Source organism: Notothenia rossii, assembly GCF_949606895.1.
Source record: "Notothenia rossii genome assembly, chromosome: 11".
NCBI classification, from domain to species: Eukaryota; Metazoa; Chordata; class Actinopteri; order Perciformes; family Nototheniidae; genus Notothenia; species Notothenia rossii.
In genome coordinates this window covers 18,828,228-18,854,372 of record NC_136910.1, presented here as the reverse complement: position 1 = coordinate 18,854,372, position 26,145 = coordinate 18,828,228, and the positions used below count along the sequence as shown (strand labels likewise).

General features: G+C 41.8%; 2 protein-coding genes across 2 annotated transcripts in view; one reads left to right on the top strand and one right to left on the bottom strand.

Moving 5' to 3' along the window:
• Nucleotides 1-6,334, top strand: part of LOC307024874 (vesicle-fusing ATPase-like) — a 37,009-nt gene extending 30,675 nt beyond the window's left edge. Inside the window, exons 20-22 of the mRNA XM_079659335.1 lie at nt 3,859-3,914; nt 4,116-4,188; nt 5,848-6,334. Coding sequence (XP_079515461.1) covers nt 3,859-3,914; nt 4,116-4,146 — 87 coding nt within the window. The 3' untranslated portion in view covers nt 4,147-4,188; nt 5,848-6,334. The remainder of the gene's footprint in view (nt 1-3,858; nt 3,915-4,115; nt 4,189-5,847) is intronic.
• Nucleotides 6,335-8,275: 1,941 nt separating this feature from the next.
• wnt3 (wingless-type MMTV integration site family, member 3) overlaps nt 8,276-26,145 on the bottom strand; it is a 29,713-nt gene continuing 11,843 nt past the window's right edge. Inside the window, exons 2-4 of the mRNA XM_079658115.1 lie at nt 18,378-18,619; nt 14,175-14,440; nt 8,276-11,124 (exon numbers count right to left, since the gene is read on the bottom strand). Of these exons, the coding sequence (XP_079514241.1) occupies nt 10,645-11,124; nt 14,175-14,440; nt 18,378-18,619 (988 nt within the window). The 3' untranslated portion in view covers nt 8,276-10,644. The remainder of the gene's footprint in view (nt 11,125-14,174; nt 14,441-18,377; nt 18,620-26,145) is intronic.

Sequence of the window (26,145 nt, the reverse complement as noted above, 5' to 3'; positions counted from 1 at the left end):
GCTATTCAGTGTTTGTAAAAGTAAATAAATAGTATTTTCATTTCAATAATGTACTTTCTATACTCTGCTTCATAAGCAATACTGACATCCCTGTGCTCCTCCGAGCCTGTCTCATAGTCTCATAGATCAGCTAATCCGGAGCATAGAAAGAGAGAGCTGCAGTACGCCGGGCTTGGCCTCCGCCTCCTGTCCTCACAACTGTTATTAATCCCGGTACCGGACAATTGTTATTTGTTCTTACTCGGAACTGAGTTTTGCTTCCCAACCCTGCCACTGTGCTACAGGTCCCGCCCCGCCCCCGTCTAACAGTACAGAAAGCGGCCAGATGCATTTCCTCAGGGATCGACAAGCAGAACCTAAACTAACATTTATGGGCGAAAAATGTCACTTGTCCATCAGACAAGTCAATGGAAAGATGTACTTATTGTAAATAACACGTCCCGGACGATCGGACGTGTGCTTTTTCGCACACTGCTGCTGTAAAGGCAAGGTATCCTTGTGTTTCTGCTTACATTTTTCTTATTTCGAAGCAGAAACAACATTGGCTCGTATCTTATTGTTTAGTTAATCATACGTTGTGAGCTCGTGCAGCCTGTCCCTCCTCTTCCTCCACATCTGGCCGGCACTCTCAACAGGGAACAGAATCTGCCTCCGTCATGATAAACTGTCATCCAAAAGCTGGAAGGAGAATCTGTGTGGCTTTCCTGATGATTTGTTGAGCAGAAGGATCCAGTACTTCTCTAGTTCACAAAACCCTTCTCCAAACTTGAGGTCCAATCCATTCATTGTTAATGAAACCATGTTCTGCTCAGCCTTCCAAGTTACATGCACATGTTCTGAATCAGAGCGAAGCTACTCATGAGAACAATCATACTCACCCCGTGGTTTTAGTAACAGTAACAGTCATCCGACACATATGGCAGGTATATTAAATCCAACTGTGGAAGCGCAGAAAAACCTTAAAACCACCAACTCACAGCAGAGTCTTGGCTTCCTGTCAACACATCAGTTGTACCTATGTAGATGAGAGCAGTTGGTATACTAAACCTTTGAAGTTGTCTTTAGGGGTTTTGTGGTTTGGCCTCAGTTATGTTTGCATGTTTCTTAGAACTGTTGACATTGCTTAAGTTCTTTCAGTGTTCCCAGTACCTGAATGATTTACTTGCAAATCCTTGTTGAAGGCCCTAACCCTGTCGTGTAAAACATAATCAATACAATTGGTTCTGTGAAAGTTAGCCATACATAACTCCCTGAGAGGCAGCGTTCTCCCGAAACGTGTTGTTTCTTTTGCTTGGGAAAAAGCTGCCTTTTTAGCTTTAACAACACAACTATGCGCATTCTTTAAAAATAACAATATAGCATTTTACATAAGTCACCTTCACCTAAACACACCAACACAACCTGTATTCTTTTCAACTTTGATGGTGATTGGAATTCATTACGGGAACATAGATGCTTTTGGTTTTACATGTAAAAGTCAGTTTACTGCAAAATGATACGGTGTTAGAAGCTCAGTGACGTTGGAAGTTATCGCAGGGCTTTTTAGGAAACACCTGTTGCTTAACATGGTTTATTCGACAAGATTAAATATTTGTTGATGGTATTAAGCTCTTTGATCCATCTTTAGTTGAGTGATTCCATTGAAATAAATATATTGTTTAACGTGCCTTAAAAGCTGGGATAGGCAGAATATTTTCGGGGGGCATTGAGAAAGATTTCCTTATAACCTTTCAAGATATTATAATTCAAGGGTTCCTAGAGAAAAGTAGGCTTCTGCAACTCCGAATTGCTCTGTTTTCAGACTCTGTCCTGTGACGGGAGACTTGGGTCAATCTGCAGGTTTCTGGAGAACCTACTTTGTGGTACAACTTTGATAACTTTTGATAAGTCTTCAAGGAAATTAAGTGTAAAGAGGATGCAGAAAAACTCCAGTCAGATCTCAGAGAAATGCAAAGATGGTCCGAGTGTTGGCAGCTCAAATTCAATGCATCAAAGTGCAAAGTAATGCACTTAGGTTTTCTGAATAAAAAATATGAGTATAATATGGGTGATAATTCAAACACTATAAACCTATCCGAGACTCAGAATGAAAAGGACCTTGGTGTGAATGTTGATAATACCCTGACATTTAGTGACCATATCCGTTGGGCAAGTAACAAAGCGAATGGTATCCTAGCAATGATCCGCAGATCATACACTTATTTGGACTCTGACGTAGTACTTAGTTTATACATCTCTCTTGTACGGCCAGTCCTCGAGTATGGGAATGTCGCTTTGTCCCCCATGTACAAAAAGGATGCTGAGCTCATCGAGACAATACAGAGAAGGGCAACAAAGCTGGTTCCAGAACTAAAGGACCTACCATATCAAGAACGACTCCAAAGTCTTAAAATCCCGAGTATGTATTATAGAAGGACGAGGGGAGATATGATCAAAGTTTTCAAATATCTCCACAACATCTACAAAACATCATGCCCACTACAACGGGATTATAACACCAGGACTCGTGGACACTGCCTCAAGTTGGAGAAACAGTACTCAAGACTGGCTATCCGCCGCAACTTCTTCAGCCTGCGTGTGGTTGACTTGTGGAATGATCTGCCAGAAAGCGTTGTCACATCCAAGACGGTTAACTGTCTCAAATCCCGCCTCGACCATTACTGGTCAAACATCACCTTCACTTTGGACTATGTGACTGTTGCCAGCATCCACAGTAAATAAAGAATCAGTGATCTACTTATTTATTTATGAGCGACTAAAAGGCCTTAGGCCTATTACAGCCGTATCCGATTGATTGATTGATTGATTGATAACAAAAAACTGAAGGCTTTTATGGGTGTATTGACCAGTGAAGACAAGCATACTGCATACGCCTGCTTTTAGGTGTAGAGTGTCTATGTGCCTCTCAGCTGATACAAATCTGAGAAACTAATCTTGATAAAGTCACAGTGATGTCATAGGGGCCATGTCTGCTCAGGCAGGGAGACTCCCCATGATGACAGAAAGTCTGGGGCATAGAGCACAAACTGGGGAATAGAGTTTATAAGATACGGGCCCGTCGGCGACAATCTAGCACAACATGCTACACAGTTGTTGTGGGAGTAAAAACAATTTATTTAGTTTGATCTTGAGCAGACATAAAAACATGAACAGTTACATCAAATTCCAACTGAATGATCCAAAGATGCTGTGTGTCTTCTGGAATGCTCCCAAGAAAAAATATTGGGTCAGATGTTGCCTTTTCATCTTAAAAAAATCAACACAAAACAGGTACTGGAGCAGACATGCAGCAGCAGAAAGTGACTTCAGTGGTTTCTATGGTGTTAATTCTCCTCCTGACTGTTTGTCTGTGGTATGTTGATGATGTGTACCGCCTGTTTGTTGAGGCTAGATGCTGTGTAATTGCTGTGGTATGCACAAACGCAGCCATGTTCTGCAAACCCCCCCCCACACCCCACCATGAGCCTGAAGAAGTATGAACCTGTGTTTGCCGAGACATGCAGCACACACACACACACACACACACACACACACACACACACACACACACACACACACACACACACACACACAGTCTGTCTTCTCTATCTTTTTTCCTCTCATTCCGATGTTCCTGACTGCTCTCATGTCTTAACTCTAGTAGCTACAGGCGATTCCAGACGTACTGTAAGTTATTGCATAGGTTGCCATTAATTTGACTTCCTCTCCCCCTCCCCTTCTCCACGATCCCATCAGCGTGAACTCCAGGACCTGCACACTCATGTTTCAACACCTTGCTTCTGAATTCTCAATCAAACGGATGCTTGTTAGCAAAAGTACCTTTATGAAATTAAATGAATAAGAAGTAATGTTTTTCAGGTGGATTCTGGCTTCAGAGTGAACAAGTTCATGAGTCTACTGAAGGAAGAAGGAGCGTAAGTATTCTTCTCCTGTTTCCATGTGGACTACTTTGAGTCCGATTGTCGGTGACACTGAACACTCACACCGCGCACACATCTGTCACTTTTACTACTCAAATGTAGCAGACATGGGAAACATGGAAGCACAAAATATTTACATTTTGATCTAGTAGCAAGTGTGATTAATTATAGACATTTTGTCGCTTTTCCCTGCAGACTGGATTCTGATATGTTAATGGCAATCTAGACTCAGCGGAGCCACATAGTGAGAAAGAGGCATCCTTCAACGGTAAGACTGCAGGGCCGGCATCAGGCGACACGCTCCTTTCCTGTCCAGTGTGAAGAGAGCTAGCATAAAAATCTGTCAACTGGGGGTTCTGTTTAGTAGTGTATTGCCCTTAACGTTTGATTTCTTGCGTCAAATCAAATGTTTACAAGTTGTGTTAAGCAGAAATCAAAGAGTAATGAAGGCTGTAAGCCTCATTACAATGTGTTAGCTCTTGTTGTCGCTGTACTGTGTATATACATCTCACTTTTATGGGTAAATGTGCGAATTGTGTTACTTAGAAAAATGTTTTTTTTATGTATAGATATGTCGTTTTGTGATGAAGATTCCATTATAAGATTTTGTTTTATTGCATTGTATACATAAAAGTAGTCACACGTTCAAATCAATGAAATGCCTTAATAGATCAACATTTGTGTAGATACACTTATTTGCTTTCTTGCTCAGTGTTGGATGAGAAGGTCAATGCCATGTTTATGGTAAATGCAAAGTTAGAGCTAACATGTTAGCTTAGTTTAGCACCTGAACAGCTTAGCATACAAAAGTTAAAGAATAAAAACAAGCAGGTGTGTATATTGTGGGGAGCTACTGGCGCATTCTAACTGCTACGGCTCTACTCGAATGGACTCGGCTCTTTTGAGTTGTTTTGCTTGCGATAGCACCTTGTACCTGGTCCATGTTTCAGTATCGCCTCAGCCTGGTTCCAAGCCAATAAAACACTGATGCAAAAACACTGCATACCACTGATTGGTAGGCGACATCCTACAAAAATCTATCCTTTTTTAAATCAAACTACCATCAATGATGTTTGTAATTTTTATATTTCTAGTAACAAAGATTACAAATATATGGCAGCTGTCAAAAATATGCCTTACATTTGTGGAAGTGCAGACAATCCAGTGTTTACCAATGAAAGGATTGAGCAAGTCTCCTGTTTACGCCCATTGGCGTTGTTACAGCGAACAGCTGATCGCCCCACCTACACTTTGTCATATTATCCGCAGTGGAAAACTAAATTCTGTGAGTCATACCCAGTTTAATCGAGTCGTACCCTGCGGTTAAAATACTCCATCAGTCGTTTCTACACTTCTATTTTTGTATGGATTAAACACATTTAATTATCAAACAGTATTCATGCTAAGCTAAGCTAACCAGCTGCAAACTATTGGCACCAAAGTAAATGTTTCTCAAATTATTGTTTGACTGTTTTATTTTCCTGATGTCTCTGGGTAGCCATAGACTGAAGTAAAGATAGGTTAACTCTTAAAACAATGAGTATTAGTGCATTCTGCATCACTGTCATGGGGGATTTTTTCACAAAATAGGATTAGAACTTTTTTTTTAGATAACTTTAAAAATGTTCCTATTGCTGCATGTTGAAAATGGCGGAAGAGATGTTCTCTTTCTTAAATTATCTGGCTTACTAGCTAATCTTGCCTTGTTAGATTCAGCCTGAGGATAGGCTGCCACGGTGAGGATGAAGAACAAAAACTTGAACACCTTTTCAACTTGCAAGCCTACACTTTGCTTCTCACTTTGCCTCAGAGACTTATGGTATAGCTAGCGCGCGGCGTCGTGTCTAAAAATAGGTGGCCCAGACAGGTGCTCTCCTGTGGCAGCATGCCTGTCTCTACTCACTTTTATTTGTCTCTGATCACACAGTTGCTGAGGAACAGCGCCTGAGAGAGGCTGGCAGGAGGAAGCAGGCAGGAGATAGTTTCCATCTCTCTCTCTCTCTGCATCCTTCCCTCCTATCCCTGAAGCTCTTCTCTCCTCTGCACTGCAGCAGCAGCATCCTCCTCTTCTTCAGCGCTATGTGAGCATGTGAAATAAGAGAAATGAGCTGTGTTTGTTGTGTCTGTGTATATTGCATTTGCAGACAAACTAATGCTGTAATCTCCATGTCATGCCTCACACTCCATCAGGATTTGATAAGTAAAAGAGTCCAGGCAGAAGATATGTCTCTATGGCAAGTGCATGCACAAACACTACTCATAACAGTTTGTTGATATTGGCCTTATGTGTATGCACAGATCGATCATTCCAGGATATCCATGACTTAAAGATCTCACTTTATTCTTATCATGTTATGTATCTGCTTGTGTGTGACCTTTATATTTTATGAATAAATTAATTATATTACTAACGAGATACTGTATTATTTGGCGTTAATGAGGGAATGAATGTGCACCAAATGTTAAAAATTAAGTTACTTTACAACAGGGGGCTAAAAAGAAGAGCTACAATCCGTAATTTATTGACAGAAAAATACGTTTTTTAAAGGAGCCCTACTACGCTTTTGGGGGTTTCCCCTGTTCTGTAGTGTGTTATAAAGGCTTGTGTGCATGTAAATGGTCTGCAAAGGATAACATTCCAAATTTCACACCAGACGGAGTTTCTCTCCTACACACTCCCCCCCCCCCCCCCCCCCCACCCCCTTCTGAAACGTCTCCATTGGACTCCTGTGTTTACTTCTGTGACATTGTGACATCACAACGTAACACTCACGCTTCTATTGGCTAACGCTCCAACACACTGAACATGGTACTCTAAGGGGTGGGGCATCTTTAAGTGGTTGACCAATCACAACAGAGCTGGCCAGCTAACCAATCAGAGCAGACTGGGCTCTGGTTTCAGACAGAGGGTGAAAAGAGGTGCTGCAGCACAGGCAGTACAGTATGAGAAAAATAAAGAGATTTTTGAACATTAAAGCATGGAGACATGTCCCAGTAGAGACACTACATACAAATATGAACCTGAAAATGAGCATAAAATCATGTTTTCAGACCCTTTCCAAAACGGAAAGGTCTTGTTTTACTCTGTTTTTATATAATTGTAAAGATAATATCTTTAATATTATATAAAAGGTTTGACAAAACAAGAAATGTAAACACATTATCTTGGTCTACGAGAAACTTGGATGGTTATTTTCACTATGTTCTGGCAATTTTTAAACCAAATGATTGATAGATTAATTTAGAAAATGATCTGTAGATTAAATGATAATTAAAATAATCATTATGCCTTCTCTAAAACTTTCCTCAATTTACCAGTCATTATGTAAACCCTTGGGCCACACAAGAAGAAAGACAACGATGTACCACCAGTTGTTTTAATTATCATGATGAAATCATAAAGAGGTCTTTATAATCATGATCTGTCATAATTATCATTTAATTATGAGAAATGTGACATCTCGTAACGAGTTGAACCTTCTCAGACATTCGCGGTTAACCTCCACAGCGTCAATGTTGTGTAATTACTGCTCAGCGCAACAAGTAAACACAGTTAACCGTTTACACAGTAGCTACTGCAGCAGGTCTGTGCGCTGCAGTGGATGTAGGTTTTCTAGGCAAAGGACTATTTAACAAATCCCACAAAAAGACCAATGTGTAACTTCAATAAACGTTTTTTTTTTTTAAGGCTTATTTATTTCCTTAAACACCTGGCCACAGTAATTTTTGTATCAAAAGTTAATTAAAACATTTGTTTGGTTGATTTTCCCATATTAGGGCCCATAATATGCTCTTTTTCAGGTTCATATTGTGTGCCTCTACTGGGACATGTCTCCATGCTTTAATGTTCAAAAAGCTCTTTATTTTTCTCATACTGCCTGTGCTGCAGCACCTCTTTTCACCCTCTGTCTGAAACCAGAGCGCAGTCTGCTCTGATTGGTTATCTGGTCAGCTCTGTTGTGATTAGTCAACAGCTAAGAGATGTCCCACTCCTTAGCCTATATGTACAATGTGTTGGTGCGCTAGCCAATAGATGCACTAGTGTTACATAGTGATGTCACAATGTTACTAAAGTAAACAAAGGAGTCCAATGGTGTCTCCCTTTCCCCTCCCAAACAAACATTTCACAACAAAATGGTCCCTCCTGATGGAGGCAGAAGTGAACAAAAAGTTGGATTTATTCATCTTGTATTATGCCTAACTTGATATTTGGTAATGAATAAAAAAAGTCTTGAAACAGACAAGGTAAGATTAGTTTATATACTTATGCTACTGAAACAGTTGTTGATGACTTGCTGCCCAAGCTGGCTGTTTAAAAGGAAGTTATAACACAATGAAAAATAACATGACACAGATTTGTTGTTCAAATATATAATCTTAGTTCAGTCATACAGATATATACATTGTATAATAAATAATATTTATAAAAACATAACATTTACGATTATAAAATAAAAAGGGAATTATTCACTTTAAAACATTTGTACAAAACTTTGGATATAGCGGGGGAAGGGTGGGGGGGGGGGGGGTACTGAACATAGGAAGGTATGGCCCAGGTAGGCAGGGCTGTGTAGAACATGACACAAATGCTAAGCTATGTCGCAAAGAGTACAGCCTACACACTACTGGGTATGTTTGTTGAATATAATTAATAGGAAGCAGGTGGGACTGTCAGAACATGTTGTGTGGAAACTTCTCACAGTGTGAATCCTGCCATCCATCCGTCCAACCATCCGTCTTTTTTCCATTCACCACTGTCACAGGCAGCTGTCATTCACACACACATCCACATCTTGCAGACATAAATCATCTTCTCATGAAGTTTCCCAATGCTCTTTTGCTTTAGAGAATGTTCACCCCAAAACTAAAAATACAATTTCTCCCTCTACATTGTTTTGGTGTTAGTACTGAAATGGAAGTATTGACCACCTTCTCTACAACTAGGTGGCATCTAAAAAAACTCAGCAGTGATTTTTCTAAAGAACCACATAACCACACAAAATGACGTGTACAACCAGTAGTAGTTCAGTAGAAATAGTCCCTCTGGAGCTTTGAGCACTGTACGAGTGCCATCTAGTTGAATTATATTTTAAAGAAGATAAACATCTCTGTGGCCAATATCTCCAACACTTACTACCGAACCAAAATAATCTATGTTGATTAAAAGTACCACTGGTACGAGTGTAAAATATGTATTTCTGATTTTAAGGTGAACTGTCGACCAAAAAATCACACCTGGTCACCTCAAAAAGATAAAATAATAACTCAACTAGGCTGATGCCTCTCAATAAGCAGTGTTAGATTAAATAATAGTATTTCCGTACAATATCTCCATTTCCAAATCTTTGAGGCAGGTGTGTTTTTGGGGTCTTCTGACAATAGTAAAGAATACTCAGAGAAGAAAGGCCGGGTGTAAAAGCCAATCAGAACCCACTTTAGGCTCCAAATGTCGTCACATGTCCCCCTTCTCCATTTTTACAGTGAAAGATTTGAGTCGTACAAAAGTCTCTAAGATGGACTTGGTGAATGCAAGAAGAGTTGAATTAATAAGATCTCCCAATAACACTTTGCTCAGAAGACCAGAATTAATAATAAAAAGCATGCTGAAACTTGACCCACACTTGATGCATACATTTATAAATGAAACAAATGATCTGTCTACTTGGACATATCATTTGAACCCTGGTAGTTTTCATTCCATATAATAATGATGTATGACTGCGTTGCATCACATGTGTGGAAATTATGAGCAATTTACAGTATGGAGGAAGAAAGTCATAATTCACAACAACTTGTAACGACTGAGAATTTGCTCGCATAAACAATGCTCACATTTTTCCCACCTGGAGTAGCTGAATAGTGCATACATATAAATGTGTAGGGTTGTTAGTTGGTGGAATGAGCATGCTTGTTCACACACATGCTGCATACCTCCAGTCCCAGCCCAATGGTAATATTTCAGAAATGCAGGGCTATAAAATCCGACTGTAGCATATATCTTCCAGGTTGACTGGTGCAGTCGAGTCAGTCAGCGGGGAGAGAAGCAACACTGAGGATTTCATCAGCTCAGTAGTTTACAAAAGACAGGACGGGGGCACTTCCAGCACCTGTTCAGTTCAGTAGTTACAAAGTGATGCTTTCCTGGGGCTTTTCAGTTTCACTTACCGCGGAGTGACGGTGTGGAGGTCGGTTTAGTCTAAAAAACTAAAAGGTAAACCAGCCAGGATGGCCGGGGAAGTGAGGTGTTAGTTAGAAATTGCTTTGTTTCAAAAGCAAAGATAGTTTTTTACTGCATTATTCTCCCAGGTAATAAGTGTTACTGTACATGCCACGGACATTATGTAGGCATGGAGGGGGGAAATAAATAAAGACGAGGGGGAAGGTGGGGGCCGATGCTGCAGGGAAAGGAAGAAGTGACACAACTCCTTGACCTCAGATTAGAGATCAGCCGGGTCAACACAGGACGCTTTCTCCCTCAGAATTTATGGTAATGTAGTGGTTTGGATTCAAGGAAGGGTTTTTACAAAAAATAAAGGTATGGAAGTATCCATAGCTGATGTGCCATAACCCATTAGGGCCTGAGTGTGTGTGCTGATGAATATGTGTTTGCTTGAGATGCAGAGTCTGTGTTTGGGGATGCGGGGAAAGTCGTGCAGGAAGTGAAAGAGTTGAAGTGTGGATGGGCAGCACTCGTAGTCCAGTTTTTTCTGAAAGCACCGGCCTCTCACTTGCACGTGTGAACGTCGTAGACGCGCACGCACTCCTGACAGCTGACGTAGCAGCACCAGTGGAAGATGCAGTGGCACTTCTCTTTGCGTTTCTCAGTCCGGGTGTTGTGTCCGCGGCCGCAGCACAGCAGGTCACAGCCCTCGATGCCGTGCGACGACACGTTGCAGGCCCGGTCGCGCGTCCCAAAGGAGCCGGTCTCCTGGTTGGGCTCGCAGAAGTTTGGTGAGCCCTCGTAGTAGACCAGGTCGCGCTCGGTGGGGTGCTTGAAGAAGTTGTACTTGACCCGCAGCGTCTCTACCCAGCCTCTGGACTCGCGGTGCTTCTCCACCACCATCTCCGAGGCGCTGTCGTACTTGTCCTTCAGGTAGTCGCCCAGCATGCGGAAGTCTGGCTGCGCCCACCAGCAGGTCTTCACCTCGCAGCTCCCCGACAGGCCGTGACACTTACAGCGCAGGTGCATGTGGTCCAGGATGGTCTGAGAAACACACAAGACACTTTTATTTTCACCTTGTAGGAATATTTAAAGCTTATATCTGCTCTCCTGGTTTAAACAAATTAGGCCTACAAATTCACCAAGATGACCTTTATGCTACCTTTGTTAGCTAGCAGGAGAATACAAGCATGGAAGACGCCTGTGAAAGAAAGTAAACAGTTGACGGACTGTGATGTGATTAAGCTTTTAAGTATAATAATGGTTAAACTGTACGTTTTAGTATTATCATCCCGGTGCACACCAACTTAAAAAGTGAATGCTTAAAGAGCAACTTCCAGGTTAAAGACACCTGTGAATAAATGTGTAGGAAAATGATGTATACATTGACTTCATTGGCCTTCATGTGTACTCCTGTACGACAGCATTTTACATCTTTTCCGCACATGGGTCAGTTCAGGACTATCAAGTTCACACTGGAACCTTCAATTGGCCACCGTTTAACGAATAATGTGAACAGCCAAACCCCAAAAAAGTGGGATCATAGTGATAAGGCCAATATGGCATTGATATCATCCTGGCAAGCATCCAACTTGTAAGCCTTCATAACGCATTTCCTCATGATCCCTTTAAGCACTTCTCAACAAAAAATATATCTAAAGAGTTAATGCCTGCAGGCTTTAAAGGTGGATCTGAAGCTTGCTCCATCAGCTTGGATTTACTGTATAGTTACAAGGGAATCCAGAGTCATGACACAAATATATAGAATATAACTTCTTAAATGCATAAACCACTTCTGCCTTAGCCAAGAAATCCCTGAATACACCTCTCTTGGCAGAGCTTCTGGAGTGAGGTGGTGAGAAGTGTCTATGGAGGTTTTGACATTTGTTTGCTGCGTCTGTTACCACTGGAATCCCCTTAAGCTGCTGTGAATTCAAGCTGACTACGCCCACTATCCTCTGGGACCAAGGCCTACAGGCAGTGAGAATTTGATACTGAAAAGCTAGATTTGTTTATGGTGGAGTATTCCTTTAAAGTGTAATTAACCAAAAATGTAGTGGTCTTAATTTGATAGGTGACTCAATGCTTGTGGGGCAGGTAAGTCGGTCAACATCAAGCAAGATCTGTTGGAATTTTTATGGTCAGAAATGTGCAGGTAATTAGGTAATGCAGACCACTGAAGAGCAGGCCAAGAAAAACAATGTCAATGGCTGCAATTTATTTAAGTGTCATGCAGCTGTGAAGTACAGAGGCTCTTCTGCTGCCGCTAATTCTCTCTGAAGTCACTGGCTCACATCATGAGTGTTTCGCTGCAGGGCTTATTTTACCTTTGTGTTTTGATTTTTTTTCTTTTTGTGCTTTAATTCAACAGCTATATTTAGCTGCCGAATTCCCCCAGCTGGGGCGGAAGGCAGGTGGCTGTGGCACCTCTGGCTAAAGTAAGGGAGAGTGGGGCTGAGGAAGGGGGGGGGGGGCTTGTAGTGACATCATCCTGTGAGCTTGTCATGCCAACATCAAGTCCCAAAGGCCCTTGAGGCTAAATAATGGAGCGTGAGAGGGCCAGGTGGAGAGGAGACTCCTGACATTGCTGCTGTTCAGCTAGCTCCTGTGGTCTCCCTGCTCCTGTTTGCTCACATCAAAGGGCCCTCTTGTTGCCGTGTGGTCCCTCCATTTGCCCCTCAGCGAGCAGCCGGGGAGCCTATTTTTTTTTCTTAGCGGTGACAGCAGCCAGTGATGTTTTAAGTCTGGGCTGATTTCCTCTCTTTTCCCCTCAACTCACTCGGGTTATTTGACTGTCAGGGAATTTTCTCATTGGGATGCAAGGCAGGAAAGGTGAGGAGGGAGGGTGCTGCTTAGATGAGTAATTAACCAGTCATTCAAAGTCAAGTGCTCATTTTTAGGTGGAAATTCAGAAATATGCAAGTCAAATACCAAATCCCTGTCAGTCACACGAACAATTAGTAATCCCACACTGTAATGTTGTCGGGGTAAATTCTCTCCTTTAGCAGCACAGTCAGACCTTTGTCCATTGTTGACTGCATCTCCGTGTCTGTTTTCCACTTTTGCTAAAATCAGTTGTACAAAGTGTGCTGAGGTTTGCAAACAAGGTTATGTTTTCGGTTCGGTTTGGATGTCTTTCAGAAGGATCAAGGAAAAACTGGAAAGGATAACCATGGACAAAGGAAGAACCCCATAACATTTGGAGAAGATCAGAATTACAGTGTGGATACGGAAGAAAAAAAATGTCACTGGGGCATAAGGCTTTGGCGTAGGTCTACGCTCTCCCAGTGACCTTCCAGTTAATGTGATGTATTACAGTGACTTAAAGTACTATCAAAAAATGTGCTCAACAATGCAACCTTCTCTATTGAGTCAGTTGTACAGTTATTGAACCAGTGCTTTCCAATCACTTAATCCTTGTGGTAATTGCTTTTGTGTCTGGACAAAAGTAAGTATGTGGACTGACCACCTCTGATTAAGCTTGGCTTATTAGTTTAAGTGAAAGGACATTTTGATCAGTTCTCAATCCAAACTTATTACAAAGAAAACAGATGTTTACATTAGAGTTAGTTGAATGCTTGATGCAATTCATACATATGCAAAATGCTGCTTTGTGAATTGGTATCAGACTGAAGAATGGGCTGGAAATGTTAATGCTGCAGCATAGAGCTTCCAAAAGTTTGTGTTTGTCCCTTGCCTGTTTCAACATGACAACTCCCAGCTCCATAAGGAAATGGTTTTCCCAGTTTGGTGTGAACGAACTTGACTAGTCTGACCTGAGCCCTGACCTCAACCCTTTCCAACACCTTCAAGATGACCTGGAATTCTCACAGTGAGCCAGACCTGATCAGCTGTCGTCAGTGTAGTATATCTTGTGGTTAAATCCATTCAATAATACCTTCCCGAAATCTTGTGGTAAGCTTTCCCAGACAATTGAAGGCTGATATAGCGGAAGATGTTTGCCTATGAATTTGGAACTACCAAATAGGAGTGTGATGTTCAGATGGGTACATACTTTTGACAATATGTTAATATGGAATACAGAAACCTAACAGACATTGGCACATTCCTCATATGTGTCTACATGTATTTACCGAGCGTCCTGCCTCGTTGTTGTGGCGGTTCATCGCCGAGCGAGCGTCTGGGCGATTCTCTCTTGCGTCTGCAAACTCCCTGGACACCAGCACCCCAAACTCTGCATCCTCACTGCAGCCGCCCCACTTCCAGCCCTCCCCGGGGGGTCCCTTGTGGTGGGAGTCACAGCCGCACATGGTGGAGGTGCCCTCGGCGCAGGAGCGTGTCACCGCGAACGCCACACCTGCTGAAGCTATGGCGTGGACAAACGCTGACTCTCTGGTTGCTGAGAGAGACGGGTGAAGACAGACAGAGAGGAGACAGATATAGAGAGTGTGTCAATCTTGTGTTTAACACGGACCCGGCAATCTTTACTGCTGCCAACATCCAGACAGAAGTATTGAAAGGGATACCCCCAGGCGACAACCTTTTAACACAGCATTTCATCTTTTGAGAAGGCACATTTATGTACGACTGTGAAAAACAAGAAGCCTTATATGGAGAAAAAAATGAGAACCCTCTTTTTTTTTTTACAATATGTAAACATGGTTCAGAGTGTTTACCATATAATCACCATCAGCGCTGAGGAAGGATATGAATGAGCAAAAAAAAAACAGAGTCCCTGCAGTGACATCAGCCCATTGTGGTTGTGTCAGGAGGGCCTAACGCTCAGTGGGATCTCAGTGACCTCCTGTCATCCCTGAGGTGTGCTGTTTTGCATCTGGATAGTGTTTCAGGAATGTTGTCACCCCCCCACCCCCTCCTCCTCCTACACGTCCCTGTTCAGGGCCCAAGGCCTTCTGGTGAAACCTAGCAGTGTGTCGGCCTGTTTCTTTTTTACACACTGAAGGATGGAGTTACGCCTCCTTTGAAGGCAACAGCTTATTATGTAACCAGACACCATTGTTTCACAATCATAGCACACTTACCGTGGCTCACCCATTACACTCCACTAGCTGTGCAACACACACACACACACACACACACACACACACACACACACACACACACACACACACACACACACACACAGGTAAGGGAAGGTGTCCTTAAGCAGTGGTTTTACTTCTCAAGAGCATTGAGTGGCCTGAGTTTGTGATACACACAATTGAGTTTTTTGAAATTTGTACGGACACGACCAGAAAATTAAACCAGTCGTTTGTAGACCACAGTGGCTTCTAAAGCCAAACATTCCTGACCAGCTTCACTGCCAATGAGGATTTCGAGAACCGTTCAGACTACTTTACAAGCCACAGACAGTTTACTAATGTTTGGCTGGAGGCAAGTCATATTTTCCCACCCTGAAGATATCTGCAAGCAGAGTTTCAAAAACAAAAACATGTTAGCTTGTTATGATTCCCCAAGGGACAATATCTGTGCTGTTATGTTTATTTTTTCAATATATCCGTATTTCTGATGCTAATAATTGAGATTACAGATGGTAAGATTATCATCTTTTAGGGTCTTTACGAAATTCTGTAAATCAGCTTTATTCAAATACATACTCAACCAACATGTTAATAATGTGCTTTTTTAGAATTCCCTTATTAAATCTAACAATGAAACAGTGACTTTACTCTTGCATCTTTATCTCATCATTCATCCAAAAATTCACACCTTAATCATGCATGAATGTCACCATGTGGTATAACAAATCATAGCTTTTGGCTTATTGGCATCTGTAGTTTGTTGGCTGGTCAAAACAAAGATACCAGTCGTAAATACTTAATACAATGTTATACATGAAAAAAGGTACAAGACATGTACGTTTTTGGGACTTAAGCTTCAATTTTGAGGCAATTAATGATAAGTAGCAAAAAATTGTTGTTAAGTTGGTTTTGGATACTGTTTGGATCAATATCCCTATGATCCTTGCATGACTGGATGCCACTCTGTCCTCTGGTTGGGCATCCCTGCTCGCCCTGGCAAGCCGCTCTAGGCCATCCACAACAGGGGCCTGTGAGCCCTGGGCCCCTGGAGCTCTGGCTGTTAGCCATGGCTAGCGCTGCTTCTGCTACCTGCTGGGTCCATCAATCCGCCTTTGTTTCCCTTGTGTCACACTGTATTACCCACACAAAGGGCCCAGCGACTCGCGCCCCCACAGCCTCGCTCTGCCCGGAGCTGGCATTCCCTAAACTCCCTAACCCCCCTCTCTCTCCAGCCACCCCTCCGCCAACACCCTGAGCTGAAATCCCATACACCACCACCACCCACCACAGGAGCTCAACCCCCCATTTCCCCCATGGCATCCACCAACTGCACCACCATGGCCAACACGCAGCCCGAGGTGGCTGGGGCTGGTGGTTGGTAGCTCTTGCTTCTCTTCCATTTATCATTTCCCAAAGTGAGACGCTACCTTTCCTCCTTCCTTCCTTTCTTTCTTTCTTCACTTCCCTATCCCTGAAGTGTTCAGCCGGGCTAGGTTGGGAGAGATCCCCTTTCAGCCTGTTTTCATGACAGAGTCAAAAGGGCGTGTGAAAGGGGTGTCCGTGGGAGCTGGACTGTGTGAGGCGCGCACTGGTCTTCATGCACAGTAGGGGTTTTGCGGAGCCCCCCGGCCCTTTTCTATTGCCTGTAATCTCATTTGGTCTCCCCTCTCCCTTTTATTTGACTGAGGAGCTTGGACTGCTCACACTGCCCATTTCTGCCCAGATTCCTTCCCCTCTGACACACAGGGTAATTCATTTCCAATCACGACACACAAACTCCTACCTTTATAATTAGGGGCTGCAGGGCCTTAAGCAGGACACCTGTGCCTATTGTCCTAGGTTTAGCAGGATTGTTTAAAGAACACAGTTAGTGTGGATACATCTTACAATTAGTATTCTGCGTGTGAAGCGCCTGATGGTTGTCTCCAGTATATCAGCCCTACTTGTCAGGCTTTGTTGATGGAGTTACCGAGCTGACCCTCTTTCATGCCTGAGAGTGTAAACACGGTTGGGAAATCCGAAATATAGGTCTGAAGACAAATGTGATACTGAAGGTAAAGATGGATGGAAGTTGAATAATGTGTAAGTGCTTGTACCTGCGCTCATTTCTCACTGCAGCCGGGAAAGGTGTATATTATTGTAATTGCCATAGTTTGTCAGTAAAGCCCACCAATCAGAAGCCTAAGGGTTTATTAGCTTGCAATAGCCTCTTTCATAGTTTTAACAGTAGCGAGATGTTTGGCACAGATCATTTAAATCAATATTTCTTTTCAGCTCCTTATACAGTTGCAAGAAAAAGTATGTGAACCCTTTGGAACTACCTGGATTTCTGCATACATTGGTCATAAAATGTGTTCTGATCTTCATCTAAGTCACAACAATAGACAAACACAGTCTGCTTAAGCTAAAACCACACAAACAATTATATGTTTTTATTGAACACACCATGTAAACATTCACAGTGCAGGGTGGAAAAAGTATTTGAACCCTTGGATTTAATAACTGGTTGACCCTCCTTTGGCAGCAATAACCTCAACCAAACGTTTCCTATAGTTGCATATCAGACCTGCACAACGGTCAGGAGGAATTTTGGACCATTCCTCTTTACAAAACTGTTTCAGTTCAGCAATATTCTTGGGATGTCTGGTGTGAATCACTCTCTTGAAGTCATGCCACAGCATCTCAATTGGGTCGAGGTCAGGACTCTGACTGGGCCACTCCAGAAGGCCTATTTTCTTCTGTTGAAAACATTCTGTTGTTGATTTACTTCTGTGCTTTGGGTCGTTGTCCTGTTGCATCACCCATCTTCTGTTGAGCTTCAATTGGTGGACAGATGGCCTTAAGTTCTCCAGCAAAATGTCTTGATAAACTTGAGAATTCATTTTTCCGTCGATGATGGCAATCTGTCCAGGCCCTGAGGCAGCAAAGCAGCCCCAAACCATGATGCTCCCTCCACCATACTTCACAGTTGGGATGAGGTTTTGATGTTGGTGTGCTGTGTCTTTTTTTCTCCACACATAGCGTTGTGTGTTCCTTCCAAACAACTCAACTTTGGTTTCATCTGTCCACAGAATATTTTGCCAGTAGTGCTGTGGAACATCCAGGTGCTCTTTTGCAAACTTCAAACGTGCAGCAATGTTTTTTCTGGACAGCAGTGGCTTCCTCCATTTTATGACCAACTTATGCAGAAATCCAGGTAATTCCAAAGGGTTCACATACTTTTTCTTGCAACTGTACATATTTACATTGTTACAAAATGCATGCCTTTTTTCTAAGTCTCTCTAGATAATGTACCTTTATCTAGCACAGGGCCGAAGATGGCCAGGTTGTCCTTGATGGTGGTACAGTTCCATCGCCGGCCCCTAAACTGGTGCTGGCACTCCTGGATCCCCAGCTTGACGCCTTCTGCGACGCTGGGCATGATCTCTATGTAGTTGCGACAGAAACGCAGCTGCTTGGGCACCAGGCCGGGGATGGAGCCACACAGGATGGGTTGGGAGCCCAGAGACGAGTACTGCTGCCCAAGGGCCAGGGACCTGCGAAATACAGAGAGGATTAACAGAGAACTGCGGGAGATAAACACATCTCTGCATTCTGGTTAAAGATATGATATGCAAAATTTCCCCATTTATATTTCTGAAAACAACTTGGCCGGTTATATTTTGTTTATGTATTTTGAGTAGTGTACTTGCATTATCCAACGTTTTTTCCAGCTATTTTAGAATGTATTGGAAATCATTTGGTAGCCTGTAATACTGTTGACATTGGACAACTTTGGACATCCATGACATATATGTCATTGGATGTCTGGTAAATGTTAGCATTTAGCTTGAGTCATATGCATCCTGTGTTTACTGGGTGAACACTAATTTTGACTTTAACATTTTACAGGTATTCAACACCATGTCCTTTTTGTTTTGGATTAGGAGGAGACTTCTGCACATAATTTGGCTTTTGTTATATCCTGAATGTTGGAAACTTCTGAAACAAACCGAGATAAGTTGACTGCAATGACAAACTCCCATGCTACTTTGTAATGCCACCAAACTTTGACTTCTGTCAATCAAAAGATTGAGACTACCCTTAGTGGTTGAAAATTACATATCGAGCCTTTAAGCACAATAGCGGACAAGATATAGAAAGAACTGCATCATGGTCAAGGGAGTTGTGTCACAGCAATCACTGCCAAACATAAAACCGGCTCAATTCAGATGACATACAATGGTAACTTTTAAAATGTTTAGAGTACATATTGTACCACAATACTTTTTTTTTATTGGCTGAAATAATTTGAATAAACAACTATCAGGAGGTGAAAGCAGACATTGGGATGTCTGTCAAATTAGTAATCAAAAATAAGGTAAGACAAACTTTCTGTATGCCAAGGGATTCTTTGTTCAGATAGTTCTTGATTTATATCAACATTTTGCCAATTTTTGAGGATTTTGTTTAGGTTGAAGAGAGAGGACGGCACAGATTTCATAATTCTCTATTTATTTCAACAGCATAGTGCTGAATCAATTAATCACCTTAATGTTATTTGTTTTAGGGCAAATTATTGTATTGCTGCTTGTGTTGAGACAACATTTACAATTTGATCATTTTGGCTTTGTTTGTCTTACGAACCTATTTCGTAGGATGTAGCAAGTAAGACTGTGTGCGTCACAGTTCAAGTCTGTGCCTTACTTGAGTTCAGCCCCACAATAGAAAGGATTGTTACCTGCCATTGGAGGCTCTTCGTCTTTTTTCATTAATCTGAGGTTTAACTGTAAGCCTAGCTCTGTGACAGTACTGTGATTTATATTACTTATCTGTTTAATGTAGTTCATACTAAGAGCTCTTGTTTATTTTGTCTTTTTCTCTCCAGCAGGAGAGGGGGGCTAATAGGCCCACTTCAGGGCAGGGATACAAGCTATTAGCACTGACTTTTCAAAGTGTTCCCACTTGTTAGCATACACAGATCTGCTGATCTAACAGATAACACACAAGAACCTGTCTGCTAAGGTTGGGGAAAACTCCCTGATACATATCAAATATATGAAAACACCTGCCTCTACAGTTCCATTTTAATTTGTGGCTTTCCTTGGTATCTGATTTGATAACAATGACAGCGATTACAGCTTGGCTTGCTGTTGGACAAAAACAGCATATCTGAACATGTGTGCCTCACCAGTAGGCTCGTGCAGATGTGCCTCAGCACCACAACAAGGCGGCCAAGATCAGCTTGTGATGCCAGAAACAATTATAGTTTCACTCTGGTAATTAATTTTAATTGCTTTCTATTTCTCTTGGAATAATAGACAGAGAGACTGAAAATATGTTTGCCATGCCCATGTTTTAACATGCTTTTTGTTATTACAAGCTAAAACAAAACTGTGCCGTGTCTTCCAGAGAGTCATGCATCTACTGTTGGATGTCAGACACAAATGTCTTGTTGATGTATATCCAGGCATACAGTTTATCACCTGAAGAACCATATACAGGTCTGCCTTTTTAAAGATTTTGATTTGCCTATCAATTACTCCACCCCTGTTTTCTTGAATTTGAGAAGAAAACTTATTTTGCATGCCTCTTGATCAAATAATTTCAAAGGGTAAGTCTTGAGAAATGCATGAAAATGGTGACAACCATTGTCACAACAGCAGAAACATTCATTCACAAACCCTCGCGCAAGTAGTGCAGTATAATCAAAGTCTAATTCATCGTCATATTCTCACTACTTCCAAAACACATGAATTTTAAATCACTGTAATCTACCAGACTCGCATGAATGAGAATTGCGCCTGTGAAAGCGTGAGACTAGTTATGCCGTTGTGTTTTTCCTGTTGTTAAACGCAGCCCCTACTTACTACAAATCCTCAACACTTTTTTCCGTTTTGTGATTCCTTGTCTACCTTGAAGGCTTGCCATAAAAGGTTTTCTTCAAGAATGTAAGGGTAACACAAATTGATATATAAATTTTCATTTCTGGGGTAATGAATGCAAGAAAAATCTCCTTTGGCTTGACAATAAATGTTTGTGATTTTGGTGTTTACAGGGTTAGGGATTTGAAGAGCTGTTGCCAACATTTATAAGAAAAGACCTTCACCAGTGTCGAGCAGTCTCTCCAGCACTTGGCTGAGTCTGGGCGAACAACGTGACGCTGGAGGCCATGAGAGGATCATGGGGGAACAATTGACGCTGATCAGATCAGACCGCCACTCAGGATGACCTCAGGACCCCCGCAGGGCGCAACCCAATCACAGCAGCCACTGACTGTGACAGATGAGTGCAGCGCAGTGCCCAACCCAAACACAAAAGTCAAACCATTGAAGTCACTGGGGAAAAAAGCCCCCTTAGATAGGTTCACAGCTCATGTGCGCTTTTGCTTTCTACATATGGCTACCACCAAAACCCTGCCCCCACAAAACCTCGCAAACAATGTTTTTGATCTCAGGAGTGCATTGTTGCAAAAGGCTCCCAGGTATCAAGTTGTTTTGCTTTTACAGCTGGTGCAATATAATATATTAAAATTACATAATCAGCTATTAGCCACATGTGTATTTAGCAGCAGCTTCCTGATTGACACTGACAACAAACAATTCTAAATATGAAATCCTGTCCTATCGCAGTTCCTCAAAAAGTGAAATTACGTCAAACTATTTAACTTTCAAACACTGCTATGCACAGGAAACAAATAAGTGTCTTCTCTTTTATATCCAACTTAATAATTCAAACCTAAAAATGCTGTTTTGCCCAATTTCATGTTCCCATGCTGAAATGTAAGAGTACTCATCATTCTCATTCATGTTCTTGTCTCAAGTTTACCCAAGCGAAGTTAGCCACATTAGCTCATCTGCCAGTCCCAATCCCTCCAACATCACTGAGTTCAAGTGTTGCTGACTTCACTCTGTCTGGTGACTGAGTGACTAAGGGCCTTAATTACACTGTCTGCTAGCTCGGTTACTGCCCATTAATCTCTAAGTCAAAGGGTGGACCAGAGTGAGTGCTGCCATGCACGGAGCTTGAATTTGAACCCTGGGGTGACATGCTCCCCGACAACATCAGTAACAAAAACTCAAACTCTCTTTATTGAGACCTCTGTGCCAACCTCTGCTATTTCGAGTTTAATACAGGACAGCTAAACCTCTTGCCCACCACTCTGACATGCAGGCTTAGCAAATGAGCTTGGGATTTCTGATGGAATCAATTATATAACTGCATGGGACTTTGTGGTGGACATAGCATGTTTAGACTACGGTCTGTCAGGCTATTTGTCTTTGTTTGCAAATGATGTGCCTCACTTGATCCATACTGTATGGATAGATGAGATGAAAGGGATATATTTTTTGGCTAGGTGCTAATGAGAGTCTTAACCCTTAGGGGTTATGAGGCGTATCGTGCAAACGGACACACACATAAGATGCATGCATGCAGACCACATGCTGATCCTGCCTGCTCTGCCTCACTTCTCGGAAGCCATGAGCAACGTGTCTCAACCGAGTGAGGGAGCAGCAGACGCAGAGACCTCCACAGAGGCAGAATGCCGGGGGAATCTGCTGCAGGGGACGAGACAAGCAGCAGAGCAGCAGCGAGCGGCAGGGCTTGGCAGGTGCATGCCCAGGCAGGTCCGTATGGGGCCTCTACTGGCCTGGGGGGGTTTACAGCTTGGTCGGGGGTTTTCTCAGTATCTGAACTGGGCTGATGTGAAAGTATGACGGGCTGCTGGAAACCACAAAAATGAAGCAGAGGAAACAAAGGGATTCCACCACACACCTTGCTGAAGAGTGGAAATTCACGCAATCAAGAAGCACTGTAAACAAAAACTTTTGGCTCAACCCCTCCCAATGCAATACAGTATGCACTCTGCTGCTAGGATGGAAAAGTGAAGTGGCAGCATCTTATAGTTTTATTTTGTCTTTGAGAAGCAATGTATTATATGTTTCAGCTGCTATTGTTGGAGGTCTGCATTACAGGAGTCAGTGTGTAGCACATGTCTGTGCACAGATGAGCTTTCTTCGTGTGACAGCCTCATATGTCCAGAGGCACAAATACTACCAGGTGACCCTCTGAACCTGTTGAGCAGAACATGACATCTGACCTCACTGCCTTAAGCTTGATGGTATACAGAAACAGTTTGAAGTTCATGACCAGGGCCTCTATACACGTATTTAAAGACAGGGGTGCTGATCTATGGCTTTTCCTCATTAATCATTAGTTATATTAACCAAGTGCATCCTCATATTCAGATTTTACAGTTGTTAAAACTTGACGTGTCAGAGATGCTGCTTATCTTAAAGTGAGGAAAATCTATATTAACATATCTTTTTGGGCCAACCTGATCTTGGTCCTCTACACACTATTTTGGTTCCTGGTCCTTACCTTGTTGTGAAACATGTTTAACACTAGAACCGCCAACGGGTAAATTTTACCCGTAGCTGTTTTTTTATTGTATGTAACTTTTTTTCCATAACATATTAAAGTCTCCCAGTCTGTGACTTTTCCTGAAAGTGTGTTATACAGCCCCCTCTGTTGTTAAAAATTGTCAATAGAAAGTCAGATTGAAAAAATCGCCAAATAAATTGCCATTTATACCCATATCCGCCAGCGGGTAATATTTACCTCATAGAAAATGCAGCGTAAACATGACGTGTTGCTATAGCAACGCCTTTTGTCTACTGCGGTTCCTGATAGAGAGAGATAGATAGAGAAAGAGAGAGATAGTTATAGATAGTGTAACATCTTGGAGAATACAAGATCTTGGATGACTGAGCTCACGTTGAGGACGTAATGCATGTGTGCAGCTTACGTGCCAGTTGAATAAAGATGGACACTCGGAATGAGAGAAGTAGTCCGCGTCGTCTGTTTATGTAGACAATTATATTTCCAGAGAACAGAACATGGATGGATCGATAGATAGTTATAGATAGATAGAGAGAGATTGAGAGATTTGTACCTAAACAAAACACAAGTCTAACACCAAGCGTTTAAATCAGCACTTGTAGCGATATTTTATACTTCATGCTATCTGCACAAACTATGTCATATGAAAAGCTGAGAGTCAACAGATTCTATTGGTATAAGTTTCATCCCTGTGCGATCAAAACTCACTGTTCTGTATGATAAATAAAATAACATTGTACCTTGCAAATCAATAGCGGGTACATTTTACCCGTTGGCGGTTTTAGGTATACAGCGACCTCTGGCGGTTCTAGTGTTAATACTGAAAAACTGCTTTTAAATTGCACGAAAACAACCTTGCAATGGCTTGTGACCTCCACACATAAGCATGCACTCAAATGAACATTGTACATCTGATTACATTACTTTAAGGAATCATTTCATGCATTTTCATTAAAGTTTTGCTTAGCCTCAGTATGTGCCTCATATAATGTTTACATTTTCAATATGGAATAATTAAACTATTTAAATTAGTAGGCACAAATATCTAGAATGTGATTGATTTTTTTCTATGATTGCATTTTTATTTTAATATAAATTAAATGTCGCTTTTTTTGTATTTAAGTCAAACATTGACAATGTGTTGACAATGTAACAAATGGTCATGGTAGGCCTACATTTAACTACCAAATCATTTGTTCATATGTCAATTCCGGCTGCCATCTTTCGTCAGAATGTAGACTACTTTGCTTCTTCATCTTCTCTTTCCTAACAGTTAACTTTTTGGAAAACATCATAAGACTCTCAGGAATCTGGACATGTCTTCAAAATAGAGGTAAGTGTTCTTGAACAACCTGCTGACTTGTTTAAAGTAACTTTCAAATTATAATGTAGGTATGTGTTTACGTTAGCCTTCAGATGAAAACGGAAGTAGCGCTAGTGAGCATCTTGCAGGGTTTTTTTTTTTCTACATTTATGCTTAAACTTGCTTATAAATTACAATTTAAAAAAAAAAAAGTGAATGTAGGATTTGATATGTTTTACGAGACGTAAGGGCAGGAATTCAGAGGGAAAGGAGCAATTTTGAGCTCTGCTTTTTTAAAGGTCATACTCAAACGCGCCATATTACATCACAAAGGGTAAACATCTCCGCTCTGACCGCGGGTATAGTTAGTAGTTGCGTTGAGTTGAGCGGTTGTGTTTTAGTGAGCTGGTACTTTTCGGTAGTTTTACATTGTATTTCACCATTTGTAATCATGGTGCAGTATGTGTTTGTGCAGGTTGCACAAATACCAGCCTGTCAGGACATCGAGTCCACAGTAAAAAGGCAGTAGGGCCTGGCTCATTTCGTGGCATCTGCAGGCAGTGGCAAGTACTTCCGGCATCTGCCACAGAGGCCGCTACTCCGTGGTATCTGTGGCAAGTATATGCCACAGATGTGGTATCTGTGGCAAGTATATGCCACAGATGCCACAACTTGCCGTGGCAAGTATATGCCACAACGATGCCACAACTTGCCGTGGCAAGTATATGCCACAACTTGCCGTGGCAAGTAAATGTCACAAGTTAAGAGAAGGTTTATGGTAGCTGCCACTCGCCTTCCGTGGCAAATGCTGATATTTAAACCCGTATTTATCGCGTAAAATGTTGCTGTTTTGGCATGACTTTATCGGACTGATCTGTACACAAGACTGATGATCTGTTACTGATGGTCCGATCTCTATTTTTCAAAAAGATTAAACATTATATGTTCTATAGAATTTACTTGGAGAATGTGGTTTGTTAAAATAAATAAACGTGCTATTTTTATGATAATACTCAAGATATATTATTAGTAAGTTGACATAAAGATCTAACATTGTTGACCAGAGGTGGGAAATAGGCTAACTTGTATACTCAAGTAGCCTACTGTACTTGTGATTTAGAAATAGCCTACTTGTGCTTTAGTTGAGTATGTAAATGGTATGTTACGTAGTCTTACCCCACTACAATACAGAGGTAAATTGTGTAATTGTAGCCTACTCTCCTACATTTATTTAATACGCTACCTTTAGTTACTTACTACAGCTGCTGCTGTTTGGTGCCAAAACACAGTTTTTGAGGAGGACAAGGATAAGGATAAGGAAAACCAAGCGCAAAGCCTACAAGCACTGAAAAGCTGGCAAGGGGAGACGGATGAGCA